This window comes from Phodopus roborovskii, unplaced genomic scaffold (assembly GCF_943737965.1).
Source record: "Phodopus roborovskii unplaced genomic scaffold, PHOROB, whole genome shotgun sequence".
Lineage (NCBI taxonomy): Eukaryota > Metazoa > Chordata > Mammalia > Rodentia > Cricetidae > Phodopus > Phodopus roborovskii.
In genome coordinates, this window is record NW_026126416.1 from 2,028,062 (window position 1) to 2,044,508 (window position 16,447).

At 38.0% G+C, this 16,447-nt stretch overlaps 1 protein-coding gene across 4 annotated transcripts in view; it reads right to left on the bottom strand.

Annotated features, from left to right (window-relative positions):
* The window catches only part of Kcnt2 (potassium sodium-activated channel subfamily T member 2), a 264,951-nt gene that overhangs the window by 20,551 nt on the left and 227,953 nt on the right, over positions 1-16,447 (bottom strand). For 2 of the 4 annotated variants that reach the window (XR_007834440.1, XR_007834441.1), the window contains exons 22-24: positions 12,375-12,486; positions 4,202-4,303; positions 380-428 (exon numbers count right to left, since the gene is read on the bottom strand). Coding sequence is in view for 2 of the 4 variants with exons in the window: in XM_051183174.1 (XP_051039131.1) it covers positions 380-463; positions 4,202-4,303; positions 12,375-12,486 (298 nt within the window). In the remaining 2 variants the exon portion in view is untranslated. Of the gene's footprint in view, positions 1-379; positions 464-4,201; positions 4,304-12,374; positions 12,487-16,447 lie in introns of all 4 variants that reach the window. The other 2 variants (XM_051183174.1, XM_051183173.1) reach the window with 1 other exon arrangement.

Genomic DNA, 16,447 nt, shown 5'->3' on the forward strand with positions numbered 1-16,447 from the left:
TGAGGACAGTCTGAACAACACACACAACAAGATCCCATTTCAGAGAGAGAGAGAGAGAGAGAGAGAGAGAGAGAGAGGTTGAATGCCAGAATCATTCTGCTCCTGGGCAGGTGGTTATCAACCCTGCCAAATTGTCAACATCAACTATGAGAGATTTTACTCGGTTATATATAGAATGTTGTTATTTTTTTCTTCTTGCAAGGATATTAATTAAAATGCTTTATTCACAAAACAGCATATAATAACTTAAAGCCTCAGGGTTTTTGGATATGCATGAGGAAATAAATGTGATTATAAACAAGTCACCAAAAATACATGGCAGGTGGATCTCCAAACCTTCTATCAGAATTCTCTTCTCTTCCAGACATGATTAACTTACAGAACAAAGAAACCCCGATCCTGGTATGGTGTCCAGTCCCAACAGAAGTCTGGTGATAGAAATCATATAATCTTTCACAAATGACTGCAATATAAGCAAAATATGTAGACATTATGTATGTGAGGCACATAGAATACAGAGGAGGGCGAGCACATAAATATTTCTGAAAAGTTGTTTTTATTACTTCACAAGCCTCGATAAAATGAGATAGAAAACATCTCAACTTCTAAAATGGCCACTTATAGTTAAGTTGATCCTAAAGAATTGCATGAAGTACTCGTTATTTAGAGATAATTATGTACACTGGGTTACTAGACATGATGCTAGCACTTTATATGATTTAAAAAAAACAAAAGTCTGCAAACTGAAATATAAAGGTGAAATTAATAACTATCAAAATAAACATTTTAAAATGTTTCAACCAGTCTTTTCGCTAAGAGTAAGCTGCCCAATGCTAAGATAAAATTGATATCTAGACTTCACTTACTGTTTCTTTCCCAAATGACTCCATGTTAAATGGGATCTCTTTAAAAGGAGAGTCATTACATTTTCCTAAAATAACACTGTTTATCACTCTACTATTTAAAACTCTACTATTGGCAAGCGTGTATAAATAGCATCATCTGAAGCCACCCCTAAGGTGAGGATGCAGCTTGTCTAACATGCAGAAGGACCAGGGTCCAGTTCCAGCATCAACAGTTCAGAAGTCCAGGAGAATATAAAGCATTTTCTAGAACTTGATAACTCTGAAGTTCTCTAGTTAGGCGTTTTATGAAACAAATAGTAAAGTCACATTATAAATTGTTGCCAGAAAAATTGTAAGTGAAATGTAATAAACTTACCAAAATGGAAATGAATCTAACACAGTAAATACGTTTTGCTATATTGTGGGGTGGTTTTGCTACTTTGTACACACACACACACACACACACACACACACAGAGAGAGAGAGAGAGAGAGAGAGAGAGAGAGAGAGAGATGCAGTACTTGTTGAATTTATTGAATTTAAACGTGAAATATAATGCTGACTGATAACAATTCTGAATTTAAAATACTTTTTTATTTATTTATTTACTCATCTATCTATATGGGTGCATGTGTGCCACAAAGAGCCTGTGGGAAACAGGCAAGCAGATTCTTTTCTGAAACGTAGGTCTCTGAGATGGAACTCGGGTCTGCAGGTTTAATGAGCTCTACCATCATGTCAGCCCTAATTCAGAACTTTCAAATTCTACTTGAATCGTTGGTAGAAATTTCAACAAACAACTAACTTCATTGTCTCTTGATAATGAAAACCAAACCAAAGAAGGTTTGAGAATTGGTCTGTTCTTCTGGAGGTAATGTTAGCATTCTATCAAGGGGACACGGGGGGGAGCACTAGCTTCAGAATAGTAACTGAGCACTTCCCTGTGACTGATATAAACTATCAGCATGAGGACTGATTGGTAAGACCTCAGGTAAAGCTGAGGGTTTACATCAATCAAACTGCTGCTCTTCAAGCAAAATTTTAAAAAAAGTGAAAAAAAAAAAAAGAAAAGAAAAAGAAAAAGAAAAACCTAAGTTGTAATTTTCTCTTCAAAAGGTAAGCACATACATATTTGGGGTGCTAGGGGTCCTAGCCACGCCTGTTGGGTTAGCCAGATAAATTATCTAGAAACATTAGTACAAAGCATTAATACTGCTACATTGTTTGCTGCGGCTCCCCTCCAGCACAAGCATGCTGCTCCCTTACCTGTAAGCACACACAGGGACAGGTAGCCCAGAGGACAGCATAACATCTCCAGATAGCGGAGTCTGTTAGTCAAGATAGCAGTTGTAGAGAGGTGCAGCAAATATATAATCAAAAGCAATGTGGAGAAAAAAACAAAAGCCAAAACAAAACAAAGCAAAAAAACCAGGAAGGTGCCTAGTTTCAAACTGATGGTATGAAATAAAACCCCTATGAATATATTTTTTCCTTTTACATGGAAAAGCCTAGTGATTATGTGAATAATGAGCAATCCGGAAACATTACTATCATTAGCTGCGGACAGAAATAAACAAAAGCAGACTATGGTAAGTTTTTGTGAAATATATGGAGTTTAGGATTGCTTAGGATTACTGCACAGAACTAACTCAGTGGCTCTGGGTTGTAAAATGTTTCTTCTATTTATGTAAAGTGAGCAGAAATGATCGGATGCTTAAAACCTCCAGTTTAGAATTCTAATAGTTTGCTATTCTGTTTAAAATCTGAAAAAAAAAAAAAAAAAAAAAAAAAAAGAAAAAGAAAAGAAAGAAATACTATAAGCAAAGCTACTTTTGGCTTTTTGTTAATTTTTTTTTTTTAATAAAGTGTTTCAGAGGCTTGTTGGGGATAATAACAAAGTACATTAGTAAATTTCACAGTAAACTGATATCTAGGAACACCAAGAAATAGTTTTCATAGACTATTTTATTTATTATTGTTGTTGTTAATATTGAGAGGGAGGAACAAGAAAGAGAGAGAAAGACTGGCCCAGACAGAACCAGAAAGACAGAGATAGAGAGAGAACCCACAAATGCACAGTCCCCTGTGAAAAACAGGACAAGTTTTGGGAGTCAGCGATTTCCATTCTCAGTTCTGGGGAAGAAACTTGGGTCTTCATGCTTTTAATTGTGTGTGTGTGTGTGTGTGTGTGTGTGTGTGTACACATGCATACACATTTTTACTTAATTGTTTTAAAATTACTTCTTTCTTATAATAATATTTTTTATTAAAATTTTAAACAAGCTTGTTTTACAAGTCAATCCCAGCTCCCTGACCCTTCCCTCCTGCCCTGCCCCCCTGCTAACCCTGATCCCATCCCATTTCTGCTCCGTAGGGAGGGTGAGTCCTTCCATGGGGAGTCTTCAAATCAGGGTCTTTGCCCTCCCCCATGTGTCTAGGCTGCAGGAGTATCCCTCTATGCGGAATGGGTTCCCGTAGTCCGTTCCTATACTGGGAATAAATACTGATCCACTACCAGAGACCCCATAGACTGCCCAGTCCTCCTAACTGACACTCACGTTTAGGGGGTCTGGGTTGGTCCTATGCTGGTTTCCCAGCTATCAGACTGGAGTCCATGAGCTCACCCTTGTTCAGGTCAGCTGTTTCTGTGGGTTTCTCCAGCCTGGTCTTGACCCCTTTGCTCATCACTCTACTCTCTCTGTAACTAGATTTCAGGAGTTCAGCTCAGTGTTTAGCTGTGGATGTCTACTAATGTTTCCATCAGCTACTGGATGAAGGCTCATGTTTTATTTTTGAGATTATAATATAATTACATTGTTTACTCCACTTTCCTCCCTTCACACCTTCTCATATACCCCTCCTTACACGCTTTCAAATTTATGGTTGTTATATGCATCATATGTATATGTGTATGTGTATGAATATATATTCCTAAATACAACCTAATGAATCTGTATAATATTACTTGTAAGTATGTTTTCAGGTCCAAGCACTTGACTTCACATCATAATATATATTTTGGGTCTTTTCCAAACAGGGTTTCTCTATGTAACCCTAGCTGTCCTGGAACTAACTCTTTTAGTCCAGGCTGGCCTTGAACTCACAGAGATCTACCTGCCTCTGCCTCTCAAGTGATGGGATTAAAGCCATAAACCAATGCTGCCTGGCTTAAAAAATATTTTTGAATTAAATGATTCATATCAGCATTTATGTGATTAAATAACATGGAAACATACTAAGCTGTTTCAACCCAACCTTTAAGTTAAAAGTACAAAATATCTCTATCACTTATTTTTACTTAAAATCTAAGTGGCATATAAAATAACCATTTTGAAGAAAGAAGATAGATCACATACCTGATACAGAAGCGTGTCTAACATGCTGATGCTGAACACTCGCCCTGCGGCGAAAGGCAGTCGAAACATAAAGGCCAGGTTAGAACCCCGTTCTCGCTCTTTCTGTTCAGAAGCAGAGGGAGAAGCTCTGAGAATCTATCTATAATTTACGCACTGCTGTGTGAGCAAATTTTCTCAGCACATACGAAAAAAAAAGATATTCTTATTGAACTATTAATGAAAAATATGCCACACCATCTTTTGTTTGATTGTTTTGGTTTGCTTTTATTTTGAGACAGGATTTCTCTGTACATTTGGAGGCTGTCCTGACACCGCTCAGTAGACCAGGCTGGCCTTGAACTCATGGAGATCTGCCTGTCTACCTCCAGAGTGCTGGGATTAAAGGTGTGCACCACCACTGCCTTGTGCCCCACCTTCTTTTAAAATTGATTTTTCTGTATTCTATTGTCCATGTATGAACAACTTCAGTATGAATAATACAAACCCAGATCAGAAAAGCAAAGCAGCCAGATACCAGAGAGTTCCTATCTCCACCAAGTCTGGGGCAATCCTGTCCTCAAGGTGGCTGGAGACTAATTGCCCACTCGGAGACCCTGCTCCTGTCTTACATTCCCCTCTAGTGTTGGGATTAAAGGCGTGCACCAGCACCACCCAGTATCTACGGCTAACCAGTGTGGTTGCTGGAATTAAAGGTATGTACCACACCACTCCTATCCTCTGACTGTGGCTGGCATTGCTTTCTGATCTTCAGGCAAGCTTTTTTTTCGATTACAAATAAAATATCACCACAAACACCTTTCCTGAACCTATTGGAATATCACATAAGTCAGAATGTTAACCTCTTTATGTGTAAGCGTTTATTATTGCTACAATAGATGACATAACTAATAAACAAACTGGTTGGATCAAATATAAGCAGTGACTGAAGTTACATAATTTATCATGATGCTTCGATTTGCCTAAGTCCTAAATGCCATGGATATGGCATTACAGGGTCAAGCTCTAAGAAACTAATTCCATCATATCCCAGCAAGAGTTCTCACTAAAGGGGTCAGTGACCTACAAATCAAAGTCGTTCTACCATGAGCCGGCTTTGAGCAAACACGTGTGCTTTCACCACTCCCCTCAACAGTAAGCCCGACAACCTGGGACTCCTCATACTCCGCAACTGAGAGAAACACACCTAAGCTCTCTAGTCCTTGGAACATTGGAGTATTAGCTCAAAGGGAAAAGGCGCATCACACCCTATCATGTTAACCTATCTCATCCTCATGATCTCTCTCACACACATACTTACAGAGAAGCTCCTTTCCATTTCCAAGGGAAAGTTTATGTACACGCAAGTATGCAAGAATATTATGGTGCACAGTAATGTCTCTAAACATAACTGTAGTGTTATTTGGATACAGTGGTACAGACTTGGAAGGCTGAGGCAGGAGTATAAGCTTCAGATCATCCTGTTTTATAGAAGACCCTAAACTAGGCACCGTGAGAGAGCAAGCTAACCTGCGCTTACCACTCATTAACTTCAAAATCAGAATTTCTTTGCTGCAAGCTTTACTAGGGCAGACCAACATAGTTATGTGAGAAAGGGGTCCACTTCTCGGAGAAACCAAAGACCCCATTTTCAGCATAGCAAATTTTTGAGATCTCAAAGAGAAAGACCCCCTCATACTCTCTTTTATTTATCCATTTATTATTGTTATTATTATTATTATTATTATTATTATTATTATTATTTTAAAGAAGGAGTTGGGGGCTATTCTGAACGGCTATGATAACAAAGCAAATACAAAAAGTGTCCAGAAAGGAATATGCATCTGGGGGATGTAAATTGCTGAGGCCACTGTGGCAATGATTTTCAACAGAAATATGTTGAGATGTCCATCATCAGGTTTGCAGACGAAGAACATGGTTACAGACCAGATTTCCTCGTACATCTTCACTACATCAGTGAACTATCGACCTTGGGACTTTGGACCTTTCCTCCTGGATTTCTAATCAGAGCTCCCATACTCTAACCTTAAATCCACTCATGAGTTTAACCTGAATACCCCAGGGCAAGCTAGCTCATGAACAGCAACCTAATTAGTAAATCCTGGTCAAAGATGAGTAATGTATTGGTGAAAGTATCTGGTGACTCCCTGCAAATGTATCAAATTTCCAAAATCTGTCACTAGCTCTTTAATTCCTCCCGCTAAATTCTACTGCTTTACCACTAGGTAGTTCTTGAATCTGACATTTTCCCACAAGACAGCCCCCACATGCTGCTAATTAATCCCTCCTTCCTGGCAGCTCAGAGTCTGTTTATATATCAAGTCCATTTACCCTGTGATTATACTTTTCTAGACTTGCCTGGAGAGTGCAGAAGCAGAAACTCTGTGAATAAGTAAAAAGTTCTTCATTCAGAGAATCAGAAGTGTTTTGATTTTTTCAGAATGTTTCGTCAAACCAACTTAAATCTCCCACCAGCTTAGTGGGTTGGTGTGGATGCTCTCCAGTACATCATGATATCTTCACACAGGTTAATCAATCCTGCTGGACTATTTTCTGACAGAGATGCTTTTCTTTCTTTTTCCTTCTTTCCTTCCTTCCTTCCTTCCTTGTTTTTTCCAGACAGAGTTTCTCTGTGTAGCTTTGTGGCCTGTTCTGGAACTCGCTCTGTAAACCAGACTGGCCTAGAACTCAAACTCACAGAGATCTGCCTGCCTCTGCCTCCCAGTGCTGGGATTAAAGGCATGCGCCACCACTGCCCAGCCAGAGATACTTTTCTAAGCCCAAGGAATCTCATCTAAGTTTATTTAGAAAAATATGTGATACCAAAAAAAAAACAAAAAAACAAAAAAAAAAAACCTTTCATGTGACTCTCTGGTTCAATCACATTACTTGGAATACTTGGCCCATAATTCGACTGGTGAAGATTTTCATTTGTTAAAATTGACAAATAGGTAGTGCACTTTGGCATGGCTTGGTGATCGGCAGAAACATATATCAGGGTTCAGGTAAAGTGATGCTCCATAGTTATTGTATGACCTTGGAGACTGTACTTCATGTCCCCGCTTGTGTTTCCTTACAGGTGAAATGGGATTGTGTTTGCAATAAAGAAAATATCTAAGGGCATTTTATATACAGCAATCACTTAGAAAACACTACACTCTATCATCATTAGTTATTTTAATATGTGGAATTGTGCTTAGCCTTAAATACTTCATTTCTTTGTCCTGTAATGTTACTTCCCATGGTTTGATTGCCCTGGTTTGGTTGTTGCTGTAACACAACCATTCCTTTCGCACCTAGGGCTTTCTGTCACCTCTATGCGGGCCTTCCCTAGTTACTCTTAAAAGTGGTCTTCAACTACTTACATTGCACAGCTGAAATCCATAATTCCTTACTTCTCCTTGTTTTGAAAGTTATTTATATATTATATGTCTCCACTAGACTCTTGTGTTCCATGTCAGTACACACCACGCATTTCCTTCCTGCTACTTACCATCATGTCAGAAACAGCATGTGGCCTACAGATGGGCAACAGAAGGAATTATTTGAGCAAATGAATTGTTCTATGTTTAGTAGCTGCCTACATCAAAATTTTACTAAAGATGTTAACACTTTTAACCTCATAATCTACAAGCAAGAAACTAAAAGAAACAAAATGGGGGATATTCCATGTTTCTCTTTTCTAGATCGAGGTCTGGAGATATGAAGGAATGTACTGTTAATTTCTGTTTTGCAATGTCCCCCTTCTTTAGTTTTGCTTGTTTTATAAGACATACTAGCTAGTTCTACAATTGCTTCTAAAACAAACATATATTATAATTCTCTCTGAAACCATAACTATGGTACATGAGCCATCTTTCCTTGGCTTAGCTCCAGATCAGTGCCCTGCATTTGAAAGCCACTTCTGAGTGATAAATGCAACACCACACATCATCAAAGGAAGACCATCACAGAAAAACACAGAGTAGAGATCAATGGATCCTGGTGATGCCCACCCATCAGTGGATAGGTCCTATGTCACAGCTCCCACATCTAAGGCTCTGGGAACATCACAGAAGAGTCGAAGGAGCATACCAGGAAGGCTTGTGTGAAACTGTCAACTCTTAGAAATGGCTCCATAAAGCAAGACCAGAACAATGGTAATATCGGTACATATGCTAATGTTGGAAGGGGAAAAATTTCATGGGCTACCCCTCCATAGACAAAGAGCTAAGTTAACTAAGAGAGAGGATCAGCCTCTCTTTGTTATCCAATACAGTGTGGTCAGTTGTGAAACCACATAAACACAAATAATGAAAAATGGACTCAGTAGGTTGTATTTATATATTTGTGCATACATATAGATGTATTTGTATGTATGTAACAATGTTAATAATATGAAACAAGAAAGACTGTCAATTTTGGAGTGGGAGAGGGCATTGAGAAGAACATGGAAGGGGGGTCCAGAAGGGGCCGGGAGCGGGGGGAGGGAGGAGGAAAAGCAATGGGGGAAGTAACCTCATTCTATTTTCATTTAAATGTTTAAGAAACATCACTCCTCCCTCTCTGCAGCTGGATTCCAGGAGTTCAGCTCACTGTTTAGCTGTGGGTGCCTGCTTCTACTTCCATCAGCTACTGGATGAAGGCTCTAGGATACTCACTCAGCCTAGACACACTGGGAAGGGCCTTTAAAGACTCCCCAAGGAAGGCCTCACCCTCCCTGGGGAGCAGAAAGGAGATGGGATGGGAGGCAGGGGAGGAGGGGAGGGTGAGGGAACTGGGGTTGACATGAAAAACAAGCTTGTTTCAAATTTAAATAAAAAATATCATCATAAAAATGTTTAGGAAACAAACAAGGAAACCAAAAGTATCCTCATATCTCTGAATCGTGGATACAATGCAGGGGAGACCTTGCCTATCCTGCTTAAGGGACTTTAATTCTATCCCACACTAAGCAGGAAATGTTTTCCTCCCTAACAGAACTAACGCTGTATTCAAATGAAGTATCCTTGAAAATCTCCTATTTTCTTGATAAGCATTTATCTAAAACACTTAAAAGAATTATGCAGCACTTACGTCATTGTTTAAAGGTTTAAGATAGTTTAATGCATTTGCTCATAATTTCCCTTCTATTAGATTTGAGATCATGCGCACGTGCCTTTCTTGGAGCTAGAAATTTAATTCTGGCAGATACTTTGTTTGCTCTGCGGCCACCCGATACCATATGGAATGAGATGACACATTTTTGGATATCATAGAGCAGTGTGGGAGGAAAAGCAAATCAAGACTCATTGGTACAAATTACTGGCTTCTATCTCCTCTCTTAAATACAATTCTTTGGCATGCCTTCATCTCCACTCCGGACCCCTGACAACAGATTCCCTAACTGCAGTAGCTTTTCAAAACATTTACATTTATTATCTATGCAACTTCTCCTAAAGTGCTTGCCCCAAAATATTCATTGAAACTCTAACAATCGGCTTGACCTTTGACATCACCATCTCAGGCTAGATGGCTTTTTCCTCTTTCATCTCTTTAATCTGTCTGCTTTCAGTCACTCTTCTAGGAAGTTTGAGATAGATTTTTTTTTTGGCTAAATTCTGTCTCTGTACAAGTCCCCCCCCCCTTCCATTTTTAAACAATGTGCTTCTTTGGTTGGAGAAACAGCTCAGCAAATAAAAGCAAGCATCTACCATGAAGCCTGACAACCCATGTCCAACCCTGAGATCCCAATGGTACAGGAAGAAAACTGACTACAAGTTGTCCTCAACAACAAGTTGTACATCAACATCCATAACCCAAGTATGTATTTTTGTGTGTGTGTATATATATATATATATATATATATATATATATATATATATATATATTTGATCTGCACTTGAAATTTCAATATTTATTGTTGTTTGTAGTTCATGGACATATGCATTCATCTTCAAAAACTATACATGGCAACTCTATGGAATGTTCCAGAGTAAGCATCTACACTGTGGCCATTGCAAACTAACTTCTCAGGACGCTCATGGTCTAGGTAGTGGCCCAATGTGAAGATCATAAACCTGCTGTTTTAAAACTTAATGCATACATTAAAATTGTTATTCATATAAATTATATTTGTCACCTCTTGTAAATAAATAAAAAAACTGTATTACTTCAACTTCACTTGAAAATATTATGTGAGGAAAGAATAAATAGTATTCATAAAAACAGTATATGAATTTCTACTAATGAATCAAACCCAGTGCTGGCATCGAATACCACAATTCAATTTAGCAATCATAATGCCTGAATTTTTAATGAATAATTCAATAATTCAAGATAGTTGTCTGTACAGAAAATAGAAAGTTAGACAATATTCTCTTATGAAATTTTATATATCTGTGTTAGCCATCAAATTATAATTCCCAAGGTTTTTGTTCAATTTTAAAACTGGCAATATATGGCAAGGCATTTTGTGCACACGCAGTGGCTGCCCAATAAATATTCATTCACTTTAATTCAATCTAATTTAAGCTTAATTTAATTTAATTCAAGTTTGATTTAAGATGATGCACAAAATTATTCCTTGTTGATTTTACAAAATGAACATATGCAAAACAACAAAACTTTAACATTTTTTTCCCCTATTGGTCCTACACAATTCTTCTCTCGTGATAAGTATACTTGCCTTTGCTATGGGTATCCACATAAAGTTTTCTATAACATTAGAAAGGATTTCTAGGATGTAAGCAGATTTCATTTTTAATTAAATGCTTAAAAAACATTTTAAAAATCTCCATTTTGTCTTTCTTATAATTAGTGCAAGAAGCATAATCGCACAGGTTTAGCCACTAGTAAGTGCTAAGAATATCACCCACAATTATGACACTTCTGTATCCAAAGTTTTTGCAAAATAATTAATTATAGAGATTGGGATCATGATTTGTGACAATAAAATTTATCCTTTTATTATCATTCAAATACTTTTGTAATAAAACATTGGGCTGTTTGCCTTTATTATGAGCCGTAATCTTTATGTAGCATTATTTACTCCTTAGTGCCATTCTCCAGATAAGATTTCAAGCCTAAAAACAAGAAAATAATTAATCCAGGTTCCATTACTGAGAAGTGTGGAGAGTTGGCCTCGGACTCCGGAGCCTGGCCTCTTTGTCCTCGCTTGCCAGGATGATGATAAAAGTAGATGCTGTCACCAGTTCCACCCAGACTCCTTATTACTGAGTTTGCCTTTGTAAACTGGGCCCATTTAATCCTCACTAAAAGACCTTTGAAGTGTTAACGTGATGTGGAACATGCTGGATTTGCTATGAGCACTCTTGGCTCTACGTTTCCCAAACAACATTGACTTGAGAGCTGTATAATCTTGATAGGACCTATTTAAAACACATCAAGCTCATGTTGTACATTCAGTAAGTAGAGAATTCCGATGATTTTGCTAAACCCAAAGGATAGTATGGTATAGAGCAGACTAACATATCATATGTGTTTGCTCTGGAGATTGAAGTACACAGAGGATACCATGTAGCTTTCACAAGGCACTGTTTGTCTGACATTCTGTCTGACTCTATCCAGCTGTGCTTGTACTTGCCATAAACAACACACAGGCAAACCGTTACTGATGTATTTGCATTATCAAGTTTGGTTATCAGCAAAACTAGGGCAGCTCCTGCTAGCTTGACCATCGTGCAATGTGTCTTCAGTTGAGCAAGCTGATCACATGAGAAAGAGCTGAAACACTGATCTTTGCTATTGATGAACACAGAACTATGAAGCATCTTCCAACCAGTCATAAAGCTCAACCTCTGAGAAGCTGACTGCAAGTCAGCATTATCCCAGAGTCGAGGAGTCTGGAAACCATACCTTCACATCTACAGAACAGAATTGTAAAACCATCGATTTGTTCAGTATCCTAATAATATAGTCCTAATTAGGTGACTTCTTTGAAACACTCTTATTAAATCAGATTTCCATTCCTTAGTGTGTTTCATTCCTGCTTCCCACACTCTGGTGTCATACCGTAGCTCTGTTGGAGTGGTAGTTAGTCTCCCTTGCCTAGGTCGGCGGCAAATTTAGCTTTGTCTCAGGCTTTGCCAGTCATATGACTGAAGCCAGCGATCACCAAAGACTGCTTTTCTTTTAAGTTTTATCTTCCACAATTCTTTGAACCCAAATGGACAAACTTTCTTAACATTGGTCTTACCTTCTCCAGTTTTGAAAGTGCAAGAGAGTAACAGTCCTTGGCTCTGAATTGCATGAATCTCATATTTGCTGGGTGGGTAAGCTCGGTGATAATACTGAGACTGGAAAACAACCTAAAATTAAAGAAAAAGTCATCACACTAATAATCCAATATGGCATGTTTTTGTAATAACATGTTTACGAATGAGTGAATGTTAGCCATGGGCATAAAACTACATCCAATTACAACAGCAGCCACTGCCACATAGAATGATCTGTAAAATACAAGGAAAGTGAAACACTATTTTTAAAAGTATTTTAACCAACATATTAGTACTATAAGAAAAAAATAAATTTAGCAATTTTCCTTTTATTAGACATTTTATCTCCATAATTACGAAACAGCGTAGAAGGGAAACTCATAAAGTTGATGTAAGAAGTTATTAAGATTACTTTGTGAGTGATACTAAAATAAAATATATGAATATTTAGATTGCTAAAAATTTCACATGATGTTCTTCTGTCCATTCTATGAGCTTTCCAGAGCTATGGTTTCCTAGCCTAATAACGTACTCTTTCTAAAGTTCAAATCTTGATACACTGAGCTTCTGAGGTGAGAAAATTTCACCAATGAATTGGAGTCAAAGCTAAAACATTAATAAAGGTGTCAGCATGTGAGTGCTTTTGAATTACTTACTTTTCATATGTCCCTTTTATACACTGAAAATTTCACATGTCCACATACACATACTTGATTTTTATTTCACCCTCACAGGGAAGGGCATCATGATAATATAACAAATGTTTCTGTTTTTGATTCTGTTGTTGCTCTGGTCTATCTGATCTTCGGTTTTTCTGACTCTGATATTTTGGGATTCTCCAGTGGTTATTTTCTTCCTCTCTCAAACAATGCCTTTAAGTTAAACTAATCTAATATCACTTAAAGTGGTTTGAACTCACGCCCAAACACGAGGACTAGCACTGACTGAAAAGCGTGAGACATAAGCCATTTTTTTTTTTTTTTTGTGGGCCTCAAGAACAAATCAACTCCATTTCCTCTTAATTCCAATGCAGAGGGTCCCTCCTGCCTTAACAGCTCATTGCTTGACAGCATTTGAAAAAGGGATGTCTTTGTTTTAAAAGAGGAGACCCATTCCTAAACCATAGTGCTGAGAGGGTTTTTACATTTCCTAGGCTCTAATCCCTAAGCCATGGCATTGAGGGGATTCTTACATTTTCCTGGGCTCTAATTTCCTGATGCTGAAGGAAGACTTGCTGAAACATCTCGTTCCTACCACACAATGGTGGCAAGCTAACACTTCAGCAGAATTCCAGGACCTGTTCCCAGACGGGCCCATGGTTCCAAGGACTCCCTTTACCGTTCTTCAGAACACTGTCCTTCAAAGTTCTACTTGAAACTTGTACATCCTCTCCTTTACCCAGGTGGGCCTTTAGGAACCATGACGTCATTCATGCATTATGACCCGTAGAGACGTAGGCAGTATCGTGCCTTCATCGTGCCTTTTATTTCTTTGTCTGAGTGACACGTAACAAGGGTGAAGTAAACAATAACCTGAATATGATATGCTTTCATGAGGCTTAGCATGAAAACATAGACATTTTATTTGTGTGACATGTTATTGTTTTCAATGTCTTATAAGGAAGAGAGTTCTGATGGTCATGGTTGGTTTGTGAAACATTCAGTCACGTGGCAGGAAATAGGTAATATTTCTAAGGAATTTAAATATTATTATTACTATTTTATTATTATTATTATTATTATTATTATTATTATTATTATTGTGTGTGTGAGAGAGAGAGAACACAAAGCCATAGTAGAGCCCCTTCCTACTGAGCCATATCACCACTATGGCTTATAGGAGCTTTACTGATTTTTCAGCTGTTTTTTTTTCCTCTTTTTCTTTTCTTAGCTTTCCTTTTTTACAATGCCATTGCTTTGTTTGCTTTTGTCTTCGACCTTAACATGTTTGAAAGCAAAGCTATTTTTTTAAATTTCCTCTGGAATCCAGTTAAGATGAGAAGTTTTAAATCTTTTGAAGTGAAGAGCCATCCCTAAAGCTCCCTGGAATTTGGTTTTCACACTATCTACTACTGCCCTATACGCCAGGGGATTTTTCTCTTACGAAATAGCAATATCTAGAAAGGCCAGGGGCTCTTTTCAGGGCCTATCACAGCCTACCTTGTTATATATCATTAAGTGGCAAACCTTTTAAGACCTGTTGTGGCTCACACAGTTGGGATGGAGGGTTTGTGGTTGACACAGGGCTTGTGCTGTTTAGTTTACAGAGATTCTATACTGTGTGCATCCCAAACAATGTGCTTTCAGCATGTTTTTCTTTTCATTCAAATATCACAATGGTAGTTTATCATATAAAGCCCTTCAGTGGGAGAGCTCCAGGAAAAAAAAATTACAAGAGCCGCCTCAAAAACAAACAAAAAACAAAAACAAACAAACAAACAAAAAAAACCCAGTTGATTTCTGAACCAGCCAACTAATAAAACTTATGCCACCTTTGGAGTTTCAAAGTCATCTATCTAATAAATAAAATAATATCACTAAATGTATTTCACACATGGGACTGTCACAGCCAATAGTGATTAATAGGAGACCACCAAACTTAAATGGATAAATAATGGCATCAAAGTGGATCAACTAACACAGAAGCTTGTAGCTTATCTAGGAACTAGATGCTGTACCCTGTACTTGAGTTTCCCCTTTGCTGCCTACATTTTTACCTACATTCTGCAATAGTATAGGGCAGGTAGCCTAGTCTGACATGAACATTTCAGTATCTGCAGACTCCCACTGGTCTGTGCCAAACCATTACAGGAAATTATCGTGATGCCCCTGGCTGCTCTTGGTGGATTTAGCAAATCTACTATTGGCCAGACTCCAGTCACATCATCTTGCTTGGTACTTTGAGATGGTTGGCTGGTGCGAGTTTCCAACTTCTATTGCAAAGAAAGGGAACCAGCTGTATTATCTCCTCAGACCACAGGCAGGAAATCCCATCTTGGGAAATCTCTTGCAACGGGCATGTTACTGAAGAAATTGAAGCAAAGAAAAACAGAACAACACATTTACTGTACTGTTTTCATAGTCAGAACCTAGCTAATTCTCCAGAATCCAGACTCAAAAGCCACTTCTCACCATTATAATAAAGAGTGGGTACATAGAAAAGAAACCCAGATGACAAAAACAACATTATTAAAAATATCTACGAAAATGTCGCTTCTTTTTCATATATGAGAATTCAACTCTGTGTTTGAAATATCAAGTCTACCACCTTAGCCAGTGTAAAGAGTGGTTAGGTATGACCTTTTTGCCATTCTAAGACTAGACGGCTGCTGTCTAACGCACATCCAATTTAACAAATTGATGAAGGTCTGTTATTAGAAATTCCTAGGCTCCCAGGAAATACAGAAGAGTTACAGAAGCAGAAGCGAACTACTCATGATTTAACCCTCTGCAAACTGACTCTGGAGGTAGCAAAGCTGAATGGTTTATCAGCCTATGTACATGAGCTTAAGTAGGTGAAAAACCCTGGCAGACCAGGCTGCTCCTATTTGCAGTGACATCAAGACATTAGCAAATGAATAACTTCTGAGGCAGACATGGTTTCCAAAGGATGGAAATGTATTTCATCTTTTGGAGACATTTTACTTTCCCATAGGACATGAATGTTATCTCTGTGTATGGCTCCCTTCGTTAACTCATAAATAGAAAGGAATTAGACATGGAGCCTAAGAGTGAGTGGGTAGTAATTAAAATTCAGGGCCTGATTGTATCTGAGTGACTCCTGTGGCTGAAATTCTATTCACAGCAAAATGTATGCGACTTGCCTCTTACATGTAAACGAACTTTATTATTTTTAAACTAAGTAGTAATACATTAGCTACTCCTGCCACCTAGTGGAAATTTAAAAATAATACTTATGCAGTAACTTATGCAGGGCCCTTCATAAACTACCACTCGTATTCAATTTACTTATGTATGCACTTGCCTAATGCATTTAGTTATGTTTCTTTTAAATACTGATACCACAAATTTATCCCTCAGCCTTGATATTTCCT